The 16,356-nt window shown below is 45.5% G+C and overlaps 1 protein-coding gene across 2 annotated transcripts in view; it reads left to right on the top strand.

Annotated features, from left to right (window-relative positions):
• The window catches only part of RNF168 (ring finger protein 168), a 90,323-nt gene extending 85,305 nt beyond the window's left edge, over positions 1 to 5,018 (top strand). For both annotated transcript variants that reach the window (XM_073576592.1, XM_073576593.1), the window contains 2 exons: positions 1,938 to 2,010; positions 3,541 to 5,018. In XM_073576592.1, the coding sequence (XP_073432693.1) occupies positions 1,938 to 2,010; positions 3,541 to 4,401 (934 nt within the window). In that variant the 3' untranslated portion in view covers positions 4,402 to 5,018. The remainder of the gene's footprint in view (positions 1 to 1,937; positions 2,011 to 3,540) is intronic.
• Positions 5,019 to 16,356: the final 11,338 nt, after the last annotated feature.

Below are 16,356 nucleotides of genomic sequence, written 5' to 3'. Positions count from 1 at the left end.
ATTGTTCTTCCGTCCTTCTGTCCGAGTCCAACTCATCCTCGGGAGCGGTCCTTGAACAAGCTGGATGTGGTCAGGGCGATGAGTCTATCCAGGACGACTTCCTTGCGAAAGACAGAGTCTCTTTTCATCATTCCAGATGGGGCGCGGAAAGGTCACCCAGCTTCAAAGGCCACTATTGCTCGCTGGATCAGATCGGCAATCTTGGAGGCCTACCGAGTTAAGCATCGAGTGGCTCCTCCAGGGATCAAAGCGCACTCTACCCGGGCAGTGGGTGCCTCCTGGGCGGTACGCCACAGGGCTTCCGCGCTGCAGCTTTGCAAAGCTGCAACCTGGTCGTCGGTTCACACATTTGTGAAATTCTACAATGTCCACACCAACGCTTCGGCGGACGCCAGCCTAGGTAGGAGGATTCTGCAGGCGGCGGTGGTGAGTCCGCTGGCCTGATGGAAGTTTGTTTTCCCACCCCAGGGACTGCTTTGGGACGTCCCATGGTCTCTGTGTCCCCCAATAAGGCGAACGAGAAAACAGGATTTTTGGGTTGCTTACCGTAAAATCTTTCTCGGAGCCTTCATTGGGGGACACAGCACCCTCCCATGTTCTACAACTCCGGTTATTATGTTTGTTGGTTGTTTACAGTTGAGTTGTCCTGTTTTCAATCTATTCTGTTACTTCTCCTACTGCTTTCTCACTAACTGAGGAATTTCCTGCCGGTCGGTGGGGTGTACACTGCGGCGGAGGAGCTAACCTTTTTTTGTGCATAGTGTCAGCCTCCTAGTGGCAGCAGCATACACCCATGGTCTCTGTGTCCCCCAATGAAGGCTCCGAGAAACAGATTTTACGGTAAGCAACCCAAAAAATCCTGTTATTCATACATTTCTAATAAGAATAACTGAAGAAGATGCAACCTAAATCGAGACAAAAAGTACCCCAGTATTGACATGTTATGAAGAAAACCAGTAGTTACTAAAACTGACACGTCAGGACAGGTCCTCATTAACCAATTAAGGACTCAGATTATTTGACCTTTAGGATGCTGCAGTTTAATTTTTTTTTTTTTTTTTACGTATCCGCCATCTTGGAGCTATGGTATATGTTTTTTTTTCTTGTTTTTTTTGGGAGGGCATGTATTTCTTCATATTGGGGTACACACATCATTAATTAGCTTTTATTCTTGTTTAAGTGCAGTTCATAGGGCAGAAGACAATTCAGACATGATTGTGAGATTTTACTTTGCAGGATAAATAATATTTCACATTTGTTATGTAAGTAGTGACTGGGTTTAAGGACTTGACTGAACCCATTGCTGTGTGTGCTCATGATGCATTCAATTGCATTTTTGCTGTAATCTTCCAAAACGTGCTAAAAATGTTGTGATTTTACATGTGTTTGAAAAAGGCATGGCAAAATAAAAAACAAAACAAAAAAGGAATCTTGTGAACACAGCCTTAAACTCAGAGCCTTCAGCAGGGCATAATTGTTAAATTCACACGGGAGACAGTGACCTTTGCTAGGACACTGGCTGCCATAGCATCCCATCAGCACCGCTTAGATGCGATGGTGGCTAATGACTATGGCATCTAAGGGGTTAAACGGCTGGGATTAGTTCACCTCTGATTTGACGTATCGCAGCAGGGTTTCTGTTGTTGCACCATTCTTTTGCCAAATTACTTTCTATTTGCAGCCATGTCTTTTTGTTTTAACCACAAGTCATGAATCACACAGGCGTTTCTGCTGTATTGATTTTTTAGAACAAAACTGTAAAAGATGGTTTCACTTTACAATTGGAGAAAAAAATGAAAGGGAGAAATTTCCTATAAAGAAATCACATTAGGCCTATGAATACCCAACGAAGTTATGCTTTATTTAGGGCAATACATCTACTTTGTTGCATTTTACAGTGTCCTTTCTTACTCTGCTTATGCCTCTATTTTGTTCAGGTTTCTGTCCCCAAAAGCAAATGGAATCATTCACATTGCAAGTTCTGCTCAAACTGGGAACAAACAATTAAAGGTAAATGTGCTTTATCACTGATTGGATACAATCGAGGATAGACGACATGTAAGGGTATGTGCCCACGATCTGGAAATAACCACTCTGGACGCAGCGTATTTTCATTGCATCCAAAATGCTGCTTGTAATCAGTCAAATCCGCCGGTGGTCATTGAACAATGCGGATTTACCCCATTCAATACATATCTATCGTGGAAATGGACATGCTGCGGCTTGTAAACCCGCACCGCGGATGAATTAGTGCAGCGCCAAACAGAAGCACAGTGGGTATGGGATTTCTAAAAGTCCCATCCACTGTACTTTTATCGTAGAATGCAGCGTTTTGGGCACGTACCCTAATAGAATGAATGTTGCTGGGGGGATTTATGACAATAAAGGGACTAAAAAAAAGCTAGACCATCAAATTGTCAGGCTGGTTCTATTTGATATCCGAGGAATCAAATAATGAGGAAAAGCATACAGCAGCACAAGTAAAGCGATCAGAAAGTCTGTTTGAAATTATATTGGAACGTGTGTTATACTGTAATATAAGCCTTATAAATGGGAGAAGTCTCCAGGACTGTAATCGTAACTGGGGTGCAAGTGGTGATGAAACCACATTTACCCCAGACCATTAGCACAATGTCCAAATGATCTTTGTGAACACCTGAAAGCTGTATACTTCTGTTCTTTACATTCCCAAAACTAAGCAAAATTCATTCACACCTGCAGCAACTTGTAAACTAGAAGCCTTCTCTAACAGTAGGTTTTCGACACATAATGGACCCATAACCATATTTATTGTTCACTGGAGTTTTTATTTTTTACAATGAGTTGCCAGCACTCAGCATCCCAGTGATCTGCTGTTTGGAGAAGTCACTCTGGAGTGTCCCCTTCACTGTTTTTTCAAGACATGACTGTGTACATTTAGTAATGGATGTTCCTGGTATTACTCCCAATTGTGTGACTGGTAAAGGGTGAAGCTGATGCTGTGCTTCCCTACAAGCCGCACACAACCTGGAGTACCAAGAGTCAGTAACTTACCCACTTATTAATCAGTGCTGCTCCTTTAGTCAAGAAGAAACAAGGACAGTGTGTTATTGTATCAATCCTGACAGAACTCCCAATGGGCAGGGTTCAGTCCTTCAATCCTAAAACATAAATGAGTAATACTACAAATAGCTAATGCTGTACAACATTGGTTTGGATGAAATGAAGTCTCACAAACTAATCAAGCATAGGCTTTCCATCTTTTGCAGCTGCAGTCCCATGCTAATGTTAGCTGACACACACAAATCCTGCAGAGTTGGACTTCATCCACCTGTTGCAATACAGCCCTATTCACTACCATTACCTGCTATATGACTGCACAATGTATATGTCGGCGGCAACAAATATCTGTGCAGTGATAGACAAAAACCTGAGGTTTGTGTTCTGTAAATCTTCACATCACATGACTTTAGTTCATGGTTTGTCGTGATAATCAGCATTTTGGGTTGTGCTCTCTACTGATGTTTTCTTTTTCTTTTTTTTTTTTTTTTTTTAATACAGAGTATTAATTCTGGCTTGGGAAGTCAAAGTCATGCATGTGTGTTGGACTCCGATGAAGACTCAATGCCTTCTCTTTCTCCTCAGTTTAGTTTTTCTTTAAACGGCAGTGAAGTTGGAGCTTTTGATACAGAGCTGCAGATACCTTGTCTGTCTGCTTGTTCACCTATTGATGCCGCCCAAAGTGTGTTAAGTGCTTCAGTGACTTCAGATACTGAAGCCAAGGATAGAAATAAGACCCCATCAGACATGGCTGCTGAAGACTTTTCCCTGCCGTTGTCTTTCATTGATCAAAGTGACTGTGGGCAGCGTAGCTATTCAGAATCCAGCATTGTTGCCAGTTCTCCAAAGGTAAAAACAGCGGCAAAGCGAGCCCTAGAATCCTCTCTAGACGTAGACAGCCATTCAGCTGACAAGGTGCGGATGTTTTCTTGCTCGGAGAACAATTTGGCAGATGGGTTACATATAGAAAGATTAATGGACCTGGAAAAGACTCTCACTGAAAGAAAACTACAAGAAGAACAGGATCGGCTGCTGGCGTTGAAGCTGCAAAAGCTTCTGGATAAAGAAGACAACAAGACAAACAGATCGAAAGGATCCCCTGATGAATACAAGCTGCGACCAAAGAGGTCAACTGCACAAGAAATGTTGGATGTTGCTCCTCAGAACACGTCGCTGTCTGAGAACCCTGGAAGTGGTGACACATGTGATGAAAATAAACAACCAGCCCCAAAAAAACAGAAGCAGCAAACTCGGAATAAAGGAAGGCACGCCTCATCAAAAACCCAATCATCTGAAGTCTTAAGACCAAGTAATAAGCAGCAGACCCTATTGGACATGTTTCAAAGGTCTGCCACAAAGTGACGCCATGTTATAATTGTTTCACTTCGCTGGATTCAATGTTTTTTGTTCTGAGATTGATGCATTTTCATTTATTAATTTGAAAGATTTTCTACTTTGTGTTGACATTTCATTAACACGTTTAATCTCATGCCATCATGTGATTCTTGGCACCATGTAGTTGTCTATATTATTAAAAAAAAAAAAAGATTTGCAGAATGGCTTTGGAGAAACTGATATGTGGCGCTGGAGACCTGATATGGAGGCATGGGGTGGAAATCTATCTGAAGATAATAGAACACTTGACTACAAGAATTTTCAGGTGCAAGCCTTGTGAAATGGGGCTGTTGGGCGATTAGTCTCCCTGAGTTCTATTCTGACAATCAGGATTCACATTATCGGTTCTCTGTTCTAGTGCACGAGCTATGAACCCTTCTGTAACGCTTCTATGCTATAATAAGGCATACAAGCTCTCTTTCAGAGGGTCCCTTTTAAAGGGGGTTGTCACAGACTGCTCACAGCCTTCATGATTTACATGTTTTGCTTTATCTACAACCGATTCTTATATTGTTGTACATTTCATAAAGAGTTATGATGTATAGATTGCTCATCTGCTGCAATAAACCTTTTCCTTTCTTCAAGTAGTGATTCTCTTTCCTAAAAGGAGTAGCTGTATAATTTTAACTGCATAAATCAATACTACCAGGGAATATAAGAAACTGCTTTATCTTAGAAGCATCCACTTTCTCTTTTAAAAGCCACTTTTTCCTTCTCTTGCTTTCTACTCCTTGACTCTTAATTCACTGCTACATTCTATCTTCAGTAAAGCTGTGATGAAGATTTTCAGCAGCACTGTGAGCGATCAGGTTTCAGCTGCAGCCCATAGAAATTTATGGAGAGAATGTAGAGTAGGGAGCAGCTACAAAGAATGGTGCAAATTGACGCAGACTTGAAAATACTTTTTATTGGGTATTTTATAACCCCAGTGCTTGAGTTACAGCTACACTGCTCAATATGCTGTATACTGCTCTCCATGCTGTGATTCTGTTAGAGATAGAGAAAGGGGCTCTTCTCTGTGCAAAGTATGGGAGACATCATGACATGGCAGCAGATTTTCTTATGTTACTGGTTGGTGTCAGAGCTGCTGCTTGCACTGTTGACTCATGTTCAAAAATAAGGGTTAAAAGTTGATCAGCAATTTCTAATATTTACAACAAATTTTACAAAACCATTTTTTGGGGGATCACATTTGAAGTGACTTTGGAGTGTTTATTTGGCAAAGTACCCAAAAGTGACACCATTCTAAAAAGTGTGTGCTTCAAAGTGCTCAAAACCACATTCAAGAAGTGTATTAACTCTTCAGATGCTTCACAGGAATTTAAGAAATGTGAACGGAAAGAAGGAATATTTCACTTTTTCCCCACAAAAATGTTAGCACCAGATTTTGGTTTAACTGGAGAAAATGGACCATACAATTTGTGCAATTCCTATGAGTACACTGATACTCCATATGTGGGGGAAAACTACTGCTTAGGCACGTGACAGGGCTTGGAAGGGAAGGAGAACAATTTGACTTTTGGAACGCAAAATTTGCTGGCGTTGGTAGCGGACACCATGTTTTGATAACCCCTGATGTGCCTAAACAGCGAACCCCACACACACAACTGATTCTGTTTTGGAAACTACACCTCTCAAAGACTTTATTCAGGGGTATAGTGTGGACTTTGATTCCACAAGTACTACACACAATTTCATAACATTAGGTTGTCATAAAGAAATATTTCAATTTCTGTCATGAAAATGTTTTAACCCCACTTTCCAGGACGTCCACCTGACAGCACTATGGAGGAGGTCCTCCTCCTCCTTACAGGGACAGGAAAGCACACGAGAGGTTAAAAGGCCATGTCCCACCCCCTTTCCCTCAGTGTTTTTCCTGTCCCTGCACGGAGGGACACGCGAGAGCTTACCGGAGGGACCCAGGGGATCGTGCGGCCGGTCCAATCCTTCCCCTGTCAAGAGGTCCCGGGGCCGAAACTTCCCGGTGGGGAGTCCCTCGGCTCCAAAGGCCAGGAGCAGGACGGCGCTCCTGGAGGGAGCCGTTCCTCCCGGTGGGGGGGCTCTCGGCTCCAGGACGGGTCGGCTCCCCGCAGGCGGCTGGCCATGCGGGCACCGACAGAAGTGGGGCAGCGGGCCGAGTACCCGCAGGACGTCGCCGACGCTGGGCAGTGGAGGCCGGAGCACCATAGCAGGAACGGCTCCCTGCACGCGCCGAGCACGGTCGCGCGCAGATGCCCGGCAGGAAGTGGAGGCGCGGCTTACCAGCGTCACATCCGGTGACGTCAGACGCCGGTTTCAAATCCAGGGCGCGCGCGCTCCTGGACCAAAGCGTTCTCCAGAGTCGTCACAGGTGGTTCCAGGCTGTGTGACTGCATCGGACGCCAGGGAATGGAAGGCAACACTGCATCTGGTGGAGGGGTAAGTGCGCATAGCGCAGACCACCCTCCCCACCCGTCCCCACAGCCCAGATCTGATGAGGTGCCCCTTATATTATCAGGAAAAGGGAACCCCGGCTGAGTCCCCCTCGGGGAAGGACCCGGCGAAAGCCACCGCCAAATCAGTCAGATGTCCGGTGTGCAGAGTAAAGCTGCCAGACACCTATAGCAAGACCCTATGCGGTCCCTGTACCTCCAGAGTCATAGGCGAGGAACAGCCATCTCTGCTTTCCGAAATGAGGTCGCTGATAAGGGAAGAGATTCAGGCCTCTACGTCCCGGCGTCGATCCCCCAGCCCTGGGCCAGGTCGCAAGCGTCCGAGGTGGGAACCAGTCCCAGTATCAGAGGCGAGCCCTAGCGAGGAATCCGATTTCCGGAACTCAGATCAGGAGGAAGAAGGCGAGATCCTGGGGGATAGTCAGGAACAGAACAGAAAGTACCTATTCAGACTGGAGGATACGGACGAGCTGGTACACGCGGTCAGAAATACCATGCAGATGGAAGAAGTCCCTAAGCCACAGTCCAGACAGGACTTAATGTTTGGAGGACTGGTGTCCCGCAAACAGGTGGTGTTCCCTGTGAGCGAGCACATCAAAGCAATGATCCAGGAGGAGTGGAAGGAAGCAGAGCGTCGGTTGACACTCTCCCGAAGCTTTAAAAATAGACTGCCCTTCGATCCCGAGGAAACTCGGGCGTGGGAAGAAGTCCCTAAGATCGACGTCCCGGTTGCCAAGGTTACGAAGAAATCGGCTATCCCAGCCGAGGACTCATCCGGTCTTCGAGACCCAATGGATAGAAAGGCGGACGTCTTGTTAAAAAGATCATGGGAGACGTCGGCGGCCCTGATTAGAGCCAACATAGCAGCCACCTCGGTGGCCAGGTCTATGTTCCTGTGGTTGGGGCAGTTGGAGGAAAACCTAACCAACAAGACCCCGAGGTCAGAGATACTAGCATCTCTTCCTCTTTTGAAATCAGCCACGGCGTTCCTGTCGGATACGTCGGCGGAATCAGTTAGGTTTGCGGCCAGAAACAGCTCCCTAATGCGGCCCGGAGAGCAGTCTGGCTTAGATCCTGGTCGGGGGATAACCCTTCTAAGGCCAAGTTATGTGCCATCCCTTTCTCGGGTCTGAGGGTGTTTGGTCCAGCCCTGGATAATATCCTTGAGCTGGTGTCTGATAAGAATAAGGGATTTCCGGAAGAAAAGCCCAGGCGGTCCCAGTCCTTTCGGAGAGGCTCCTTCTTCAGAGGACAGTCAGAGTTTAGGGGCCGGGCGAGGTCTAATAGAAGCTCCTACAGAGGCTCCTTCAGCCAAAGTGGGAAGAACAGAGGTCCCCCATTTGCATCGACATCTAGGTCGAGGAGACAATGACGCCATAGGCATTGGGGGGAGACTTCGCCACTTTGCAGCAAACTGGTCGCGAGTCACCAACAATCAGTGGGTCCTCAGAACCATCAGCGAAGGTTACAGGATAGAGCTCTATTCTCCTCCCCCCGACAGATATATTGCCCCCACTGTCGTCCAGGAGGACTCCGCAATGTGGTCGGATCTTCAGGACATGTTAGACTCAGGGGTCATAATACCAGTTTCACCATCAGAAAGAGGAAAAGGTCACTACTCTTCCCTGTTTGCAATTACAAAGAAATCCGGCGAGGCCCGCACCATCATAAACCTGAAGCCACTAAATGCTTGGGTCAGATACAGGAGGTTCCGGATGGAATCAATCCGATCCGCAATTCCTCTGATAGACAGGGACGCAGTTATGTGCACCCTAGACCTAAAAAAGGCATATTATCAGGTTCCTATTCATCCCTCATCCCAAAGCCTACTAAGGTTCGCGATCAGTTCACTAGCCCGGACCTGCCATTTCCAGTTCCAGGGTCTTCCATTCGGGCTGGCCTCAGCTCCCAGGATCTTTACAAAGCTGGTGGTAGAGGTGGTGGCCTACCTGAGAGATCAGGGTATTGTGATTGTGCCGTACCTGGACGACTTCTTACTGGTGGCAAGATCCAAAGAAGCGCTCATCCGAGACAGGATCCGAACAACTACTGTGATGGAGTTCCTGGGCTGGGTGATCAACTGGGAGAAGTCGGACCTCACACCAAACACCAGAAAGGTATTCCTGGGAGTCCTCCTAGACTCAGCCGACAGAATATCCTGGCTACCCGAGCAGAAGCAGAAGTCCATTCAGGCCAGAACCAGAGGTCTGTTGAAGCGTCAATGCTCCATAAGGGAAGCAATGGAGGTCCTGGGCCTCATGACGGCCTGCATCCAGTGTGTCCGTTGGGCCCAATTCCACTCGCGGTTGTTACAAAGAAATTCTCGCGAGGTGGGACAGGAGTCAGGCGTCGCTAGACAAACCCCTAAGACTCTCAGGACGAGTAAAGGAGTCCCTTCGCTGGTGGTTACAGGCCAGGAACCTTCAGGTGGGCGTGCATTGGACAACCTCTCCATACGTGGTAGTCACCACAGACGCAAGTGCGTGGGGATGGGGAGCCCACATAGAAGGGAAGATCTTCCAGGGGAAGTGGCCAGCAAGCATCAAGGCCAGATCCTCCAATTTCAAGGAACTCTTCGCGGTCTGGGAAGCGTTGCGGAGAAACCGGTCGGTACTAAAGAGTCGTCATGTTCGCATTTTATCCGACAATACAACGACAGTGGCATTCCTGAAACACCAAGGAGGAACCAGGCATCAACCACTACAGGCACTGGCGGAAAAGATATTCACGTGGGCAGAACGGACAGTTCGATCCGTGACCGCGGTACATCTAGAGGGTTCCCAAAACGAAGTGGCGGACTACCTGAGCAGACAACAGATCCACCCGACAGAGTGGGAATTGAACATAGAGATCTTCAACCAGCTTTGTCAGTGCTGGGGGAACCCCAGTATAGATCTCTTCGCAAGCCGCAAGAACTCGAAGGTTCCCAGATTCTACTCCCTAAATCCGATGGACCATCCAGAGGGCGTAGACGCCCTGAGTCAGACTTGGGGAGAATCCCTCTCTTATGCGTTCCCACCACTGGCCCTCATACCGGCAGTGCTCAGAAAGATACGCGAGGACCACGCAAGAGTGATATTGATAGTGCCATACTGGCCGAGGAGAAGCTGGTTTTCCCTTCTGGGAGCCATGGCAATAGAAGATCCAGTCGAGCTGCCCTGGTGGGAGAACATCATCCACCAGGGCCCGATCCACCACCCGGACCCAGCAAGACTCCATCTATCGGCTTGGATCCTGAGAGGGACATCCTGAAGGCAAAAGGATTGTCGGAGCAGGTCATATCCACCCTACAGGCCAGCAGGAAGCCGGTGACGTCGGCAATTTATCGGAAGATATGGAAGAGATTCTGTTTGGAGGGTGGCAGGTCCGGGCTCGTGGCAGGTACCCCGGATCTCCCTAATATACTAGGGTTCCTGCAGGCAGGTTTTAATAAAGGCCTCAAGCCCAGTACTCTAAAAGTCCAGGTTTCAGCTTTGAGTGCCTTCTATGATTATCAGTTAGCTGCACATCCCTGGGTGATAAGGTTTATAAAAGCCACACAGCGCCTGCGCCCCACGATTAGGCAGCTCACCCCGCCATGGGACCTGGGCCTGGTACTTCGGTTCCTCTGCTCGGACACTTTCGCCCTTAGTGAGAAGATAGCCATCCCTGCTCTCACTCGTAAAACGGCCTTTCTAGTAGCCATTACCACGGCCAAAAGAATAGGGGAGATCCAGGCCCTATCCACTAAGGATCCATACCTCCAGATAAGAGAGGATAGTATAATCCTAAGGTTAGACCCGGCATTTACCCCGAAGGTAGCCTCTACAAGAAATCTGAACCAGGAGGTAGTGTTACCCTCTTTCTGCGATAATCCCCGAAATGAGAAGGAGCGGCGGCTCCACTCGCTAGACGTGAGGCGCGCAGTTATAGAATACCTAGAGGCCACCAATAGTTGGCGTATCGACCCGAACCTGTTCGTTCTCTTTGGTAGGAATAAAGGGAAGAAGGCCTCTAAGGCGTCCATAGCGCGTTGGATTACCTCAGTAATCTCGGACGCTTACCAGGCTGAAGGCGCCAGCCCGCCTGATTCCTTAAAAGCCCACTCTACAAGGGCGGTATCGGCCTCATGGGCCGAGCGGGCGGGGGCGTCAGTTGATCAAATTTGTCGAGCGGCAACCTGGGCTAGTCTTAATACATTCTGCAAACACTACAAACTAGATGTGTTAGCTGGCCAACAAACCGCATTCGGGAGAAAAGTTCTCCAAGCAGTAATCCCACCCTGAGGAGGTGCTTTGGTACTCTCCATAGTGCTGTCAGGTGGACGTCCTGGAAAATAGGTATTAGACCTACCGGTAATGATGTTTCCAGGAGTCCATCCTGACAGCACGGGTAGTTCCCTCCCTGTTATGTTATACTATGTTGTATTATGTTATGTCATATGCTGTAATATGATTGTTTCATTAAACCGTTACTAGCATCATCCACCTTGTGGTACTTGTCAAATCACTGAGGGAAAGGGGGTGGGACATGGCCTTTTAACCTCTCGTGTGCTTTCCTGTCCCTGTAAGGAGGAGGAGGACGTCCTCCATAGTGCTGTCAGGATGGACTCCTGGAAACATCATTACCGGTAGGTCTAATACCTATTTTTTTTCACTTTTGTGATGACAAAGCATACCACTGTTATTTCATTAGAGCTGGAAAAAATTGCATTGAAATGAAAGGCAACATGTTTCAAAATGGAGGAGTGTTACCAATGTTGCAAAGCTGATCAGGATCCCATGTTAAAAGAATATCCATGGTTGCTGCCAAATTTTTTTATATATATATATATATATATATATATATATATATATATATATATATATAGACTAGTTGTGCAATCACTGTGTGAGGAATAGATATGCATTTCCTTTTTTTTTTTTTTTTTATATATACTATAAATGGGTTATGAAGAAATAAAGTGAATAGAGCGAAAATGGAAGAAGATGACAAGGGTAAAAACAAAAAAGTCCACTTATTCTAGGGATGTGTGATAACGACTGAAGCATTCCCTAATGCAGAGGCCAGGCTTAGTACATGTTTCACTGGTAACTGGTTTTCCTCCTCACTCCATTTTTGTAGCACACCCTGTATCTCTTTTCGGGTTGGACTTTTTTGGTTGTAGGTGGCACTTGTGAGAGAAAATGCTGACAGACGACAAGTTTGCTAGCATAACCAGGGCTGTGGAGTCGGTAAGCCAAACCTGTGACTCCGACTCCTCAATTTCCCTTCCACCGACTCCAACATATATTGCTTCTATTTAAGTGAAAAATTTATTGTAGTACAATGTGAACATCAGACATTTAATCATTTTTATGATATAATAATCAACACATTTAGATAGAACATAATACATATTTATTGGAATACAACTTTACAACACAAAAAACTGTAATAAATTGTAAATATGTAATACACTATGTAATATCGATTACATATATACAGTATATATATCACTATGTAATAAACTATGTAAGTGGCAAAAAACCGTTTTCAACAAAAACATACTAAATAACATTTGTGCAGTCTATGAATTTGTTCTTAGAAATAGAATTGCCTCCATCAGATCCTCCTTCATAGATGGCCTAAAATCTGACCTAATAATTTTAAGGCCAGAGAACAACCTCTCTACACTAACTTGGGTTGGAGGCAAAGCCGTAACCACATGGGCAACGTCTCTAACAATTTCCGGGTATAAAGGAATTGCCTTATGCCCAATCAGTTATGATGAACGGTTGAATTTTTCTTTGAGAGAGAGTGAAACATTTTGCTGAAATATGGTCAATCTGCTTGCTATAGGAGACTGAGTGAAATCTTTTTCCTTGCAGCAACGCTTTGCCTGCTCCATGTCATCCAAATATTGTCAAAGTCAAACTCCTCATTTGATGAGGATGAAGATATGGCAGCAGTAACACTGTCAGGACCCAAGTCCTCTTGCACCTGGCTGTCCTCCTGTAGGCCACTCATCCTAACTGCTACCTGAGTCAGAGCTTCTTTTCCTTTAGTAAGCTGTTGATCATCAAGCAATATACGATGACTTGGGTCCACATAAACAGCTGCCAGAAAATTTTTATTTTCCAATGCCATCTGCGATTAAATCTCCTCTTTGAGACAGGCAAAATAGCAAGTTCTTCCATTCCCTTATGAAAATGCCAGGAGTTAAATCCTCAGCTTGTAATTTTTTAGTCACGGTAAATAGGTGATTAAGCAATTCCTTCAATTCATCATATCTATAAGAAATGGTTTTAGCCAGGATCAAAACTAGGGGGGGCAGAACCTCATACTGTTCCGCAGAATCTCATACTGCACACCTCAGCTGCTGCAGAACCTTATACTACACACCCCTACACATAAAAATAAAGCCTGCACCTTAAGATGTGGTGAATGCAGTCTATTTATTCCAACTATCAATTGATGTTGATGTGTTACTGAAGACGAGCAATGCCTGTCCTGGGCGTCCTTTTGGGCAGCTATGAGGTGTATCTGACTGGTGCTAAAAAAAAAAAAAGTATTAGTCTGTGTGCTACCCGCCTTTCATTCTTTTTGGTACAGATAAGATATGGATAGACAGATATGGATAAATGGATGGATAGAGAGAGCAGATTTCTAATCTGCTTTTGCTATTGAAAACATTATCTATGAGCTCAAAAACCTTACAGGTGATGCGGTTTTTTAAAAAGCTGATCTGCTTTTGCAGCTGAAAAACGTATCCTCAAACGCAGCAAAAACGCTGTGTGAATGTAGCCTTAGATCAGGAACAGAACAGCCATTTATAGGACATTTCATAACTTTCCCAAATTCCTATGAAAAAATATTCCGCACATTCTGCATTGAACTACTGTACCCAATTTATTATATATTTTAAGAGTCGGAGTCGGTCCATTTTATTCCGACTCCACAGCCCTGAGCATAACTAGATGATTCTCCCCCCAACCCTGGTTCTCCAAATATCATTTTTTTTTTTCTTCTTTGTACTCAAGGTAAGATCCTTGGTGTCCAGTTTTTCAGTACAGTACAAATGAATTGCAAAGGGCCACTTGGATTAGGTGTACAGCAAGTTTGTTTTTTTTATTTGTACCATCCGTGAGGCTTGCAATCAGCTCTGTAAGGCTGCAGCTTCGGGTCCGCAAGGTCCACGCTACCCATTAATTTGGCTGCCTGTCAGCATGGATTGATGTTAACATGACATATTTTTTGCCACAAAATTTGACAAGCAGCATGTCCTCATTCTGTTAGAGATATAGAAAGGGGATCTTTAATTTTTAAGTTTTTAGGTGACGAGTCTCGGGCAACACTTTTATTCCAGCATATGGTGCCACATGCCACTGATTCCTATTTTATTAGAAGTACTAAAAGGGACAAACGGTACATTTAAGACAGGGCCAGTAGTGTATGGTGATGAGGCAAAGAAAATAAGTGACGCCACCAGTGGGCAAGACTAAAATGCAACGCCCATGGCACAAATAGAAGTTGGCACGCACAGTGTGTAGGGCATCCAATCACTTACAGTGGCACTAGCATGTTCTGTTGCTGATACTCTTCATCGCTAGATCTACCAGATGACAATGACATCAGTAAAAACTGCTAGTCGGTCTCGCTTGCATTGTCTGTATCTGAACAGATCATGGCGTAAGCCTCATCTGCCGTATATATACGTGCAGCCGTTACAGTATATGTATATAATAATAATAATCTTTATATAGCGCCAACATATTCCGCAGCGCTTTACAGTTTAACAGTTTCAAAACACAAGTCATAAGTAACAACGCTAACAATACAATAATTAAAGCAAAATAAGACGACCCTGCTCGTGAGAGCGTACAATCTACAATGAGGTGAGGGAGATACAGAGTACAGGTGTGTATTTACAATGGTGTATTTACAATGTGTATATATACATGTGTGTTTATAGATATGTAAAACTTTTTAAATCTGTACCTAATGCTAATTCCTCTACGCTATCGCTAGGCCTAGCTAACTATTTATAAGCTAATTGGTCCCCCCCATCTAGCTTCTCATACCTAACTAAAACTAACAAAACGACGGACGGACAAAAAAAATGGATATGGAAAAAATAATATATAAATGATACCGAATATGGGAGGAGGGACAGGGAGACTGGGGTGACTCTGGGAGATATAGTTGATTCTTGATATGACACTTTCTAACAGCAGCACAACTTTGATCTCCCAATGTCACAGACTGACAAAATGGAGCTGCGCTGCTGTTTCCCTTCAGTGGATTCATTGCTGTGATTGGATAGTTTCATTTACGATCCAATTACAGCAATCGGAGATGCAGAGACGCTGTCATTTCATGAACCTTCCTAATATTGAGAGGGATTGCGGCATGTGGAAGGTTAATAAGCCAGGGGCTCACAGCAGGAGCTCGGCCTGTAGCAGCGCTGAGCTTCTGCTCTGTTTATGCTAGAGCAGTGATGGAAAACCTATGGCATGCGTTTCAGAGAGGGCATGCAGAGCCCTTTCTGCTGGCACGCAGCATCGCCTCATCTGCAAGTGTACTGCCGCGTTGAATTGCGGCTAGCGCAGTTGCTAGCTGTGTCTGATAGGAGATATTGCTCCTTGCTACGGAGCTGCAGCGACCCGTGTTGCTTCCTGCCTCACACGGCAATCAGTGGTGTGGCTGGATGACATAATTGTTCATCTCCGCTGCCACTGTGCCAGTGAGAGGAAGCTGTCAGCAAGCGCGCAGAGAGGTAGGTGTGTGTGTGTGATGATGGCAATGATGGGGGAGAGGGCAATGATGGAGGTGGTTGAATGGGCAAATTCTATATTTCTACATGAAGGTGATCAGGATGAGGCACATTTCTACATGAAGGGGATCATGATGGGACATTACTATAAGAAGGAGATCATGATGGGGCACATTACTACAAGAAGGGGTTTCAGGCTGGGAATATAACTACTGGCTGTGGGACCATTCTAATTTGGCAGGTAGTGAGCACAGTAATTAAAAGAGAGTGTGTATCTGTTACTAGTTTGGCAGTTGTTGGCACCTGAACCAGCGATTTATTTATTTTTTTCTTTCCTACGCCTCATTGGGGGACACAGACAGTGGGTGTTATGCTGCTTGCCACTAGGTGGACACTATGTAAACCAGAAAAAAAGTTGACTCCTCCCCTGCAGTATACACCCTCTCGCTGGATGAGATTTCTCCAGTTCTTGCTTAGTGTCTATAGAAGGCACTTGGGTCTGGCTTCAGACCCCACCGTTTTTATTTTATTTTTGAATTTTCTGTAAATTTTTATTTTTTAACTAACGGAGTGAAGGGGGCGACGGTTCCTTTCTACGGCCCGCTCTCCCCCTAACCAACCACAGGCAAGCACGCGGAGTATACCTCCCCGTACACTTTCCTGCGACGATTGGGGCTGATTCCTCTGGCGATGATGGCGATGATCCTTATGGTCCCGGTAATCCACGGATACGAGGGCAAGCGCATGGAGTGCAAT

Source organism: Dendrobates tinctorius, unplaced genomic scaffold (genome assembly GCF_039654945.1).
Source record: "Dendrobates tinctorius isolate UK_male_01 unplaced genomic scaffold, ASM3965494v1 ptg000049l, whole genome shotgun sequence".
NCBI classification, from domain to species: Eukaryota; Metazoa; Chordata; class Amphibia; order Anura; family Dendrobatidae; genus Dendrobates; species Dendrobates tinctorius.
The sequence above is the reverse complement of the archived record's forward strand: the minus strand, read 5'-3'. Positions and strand labels throughout refer to the sequence as shown.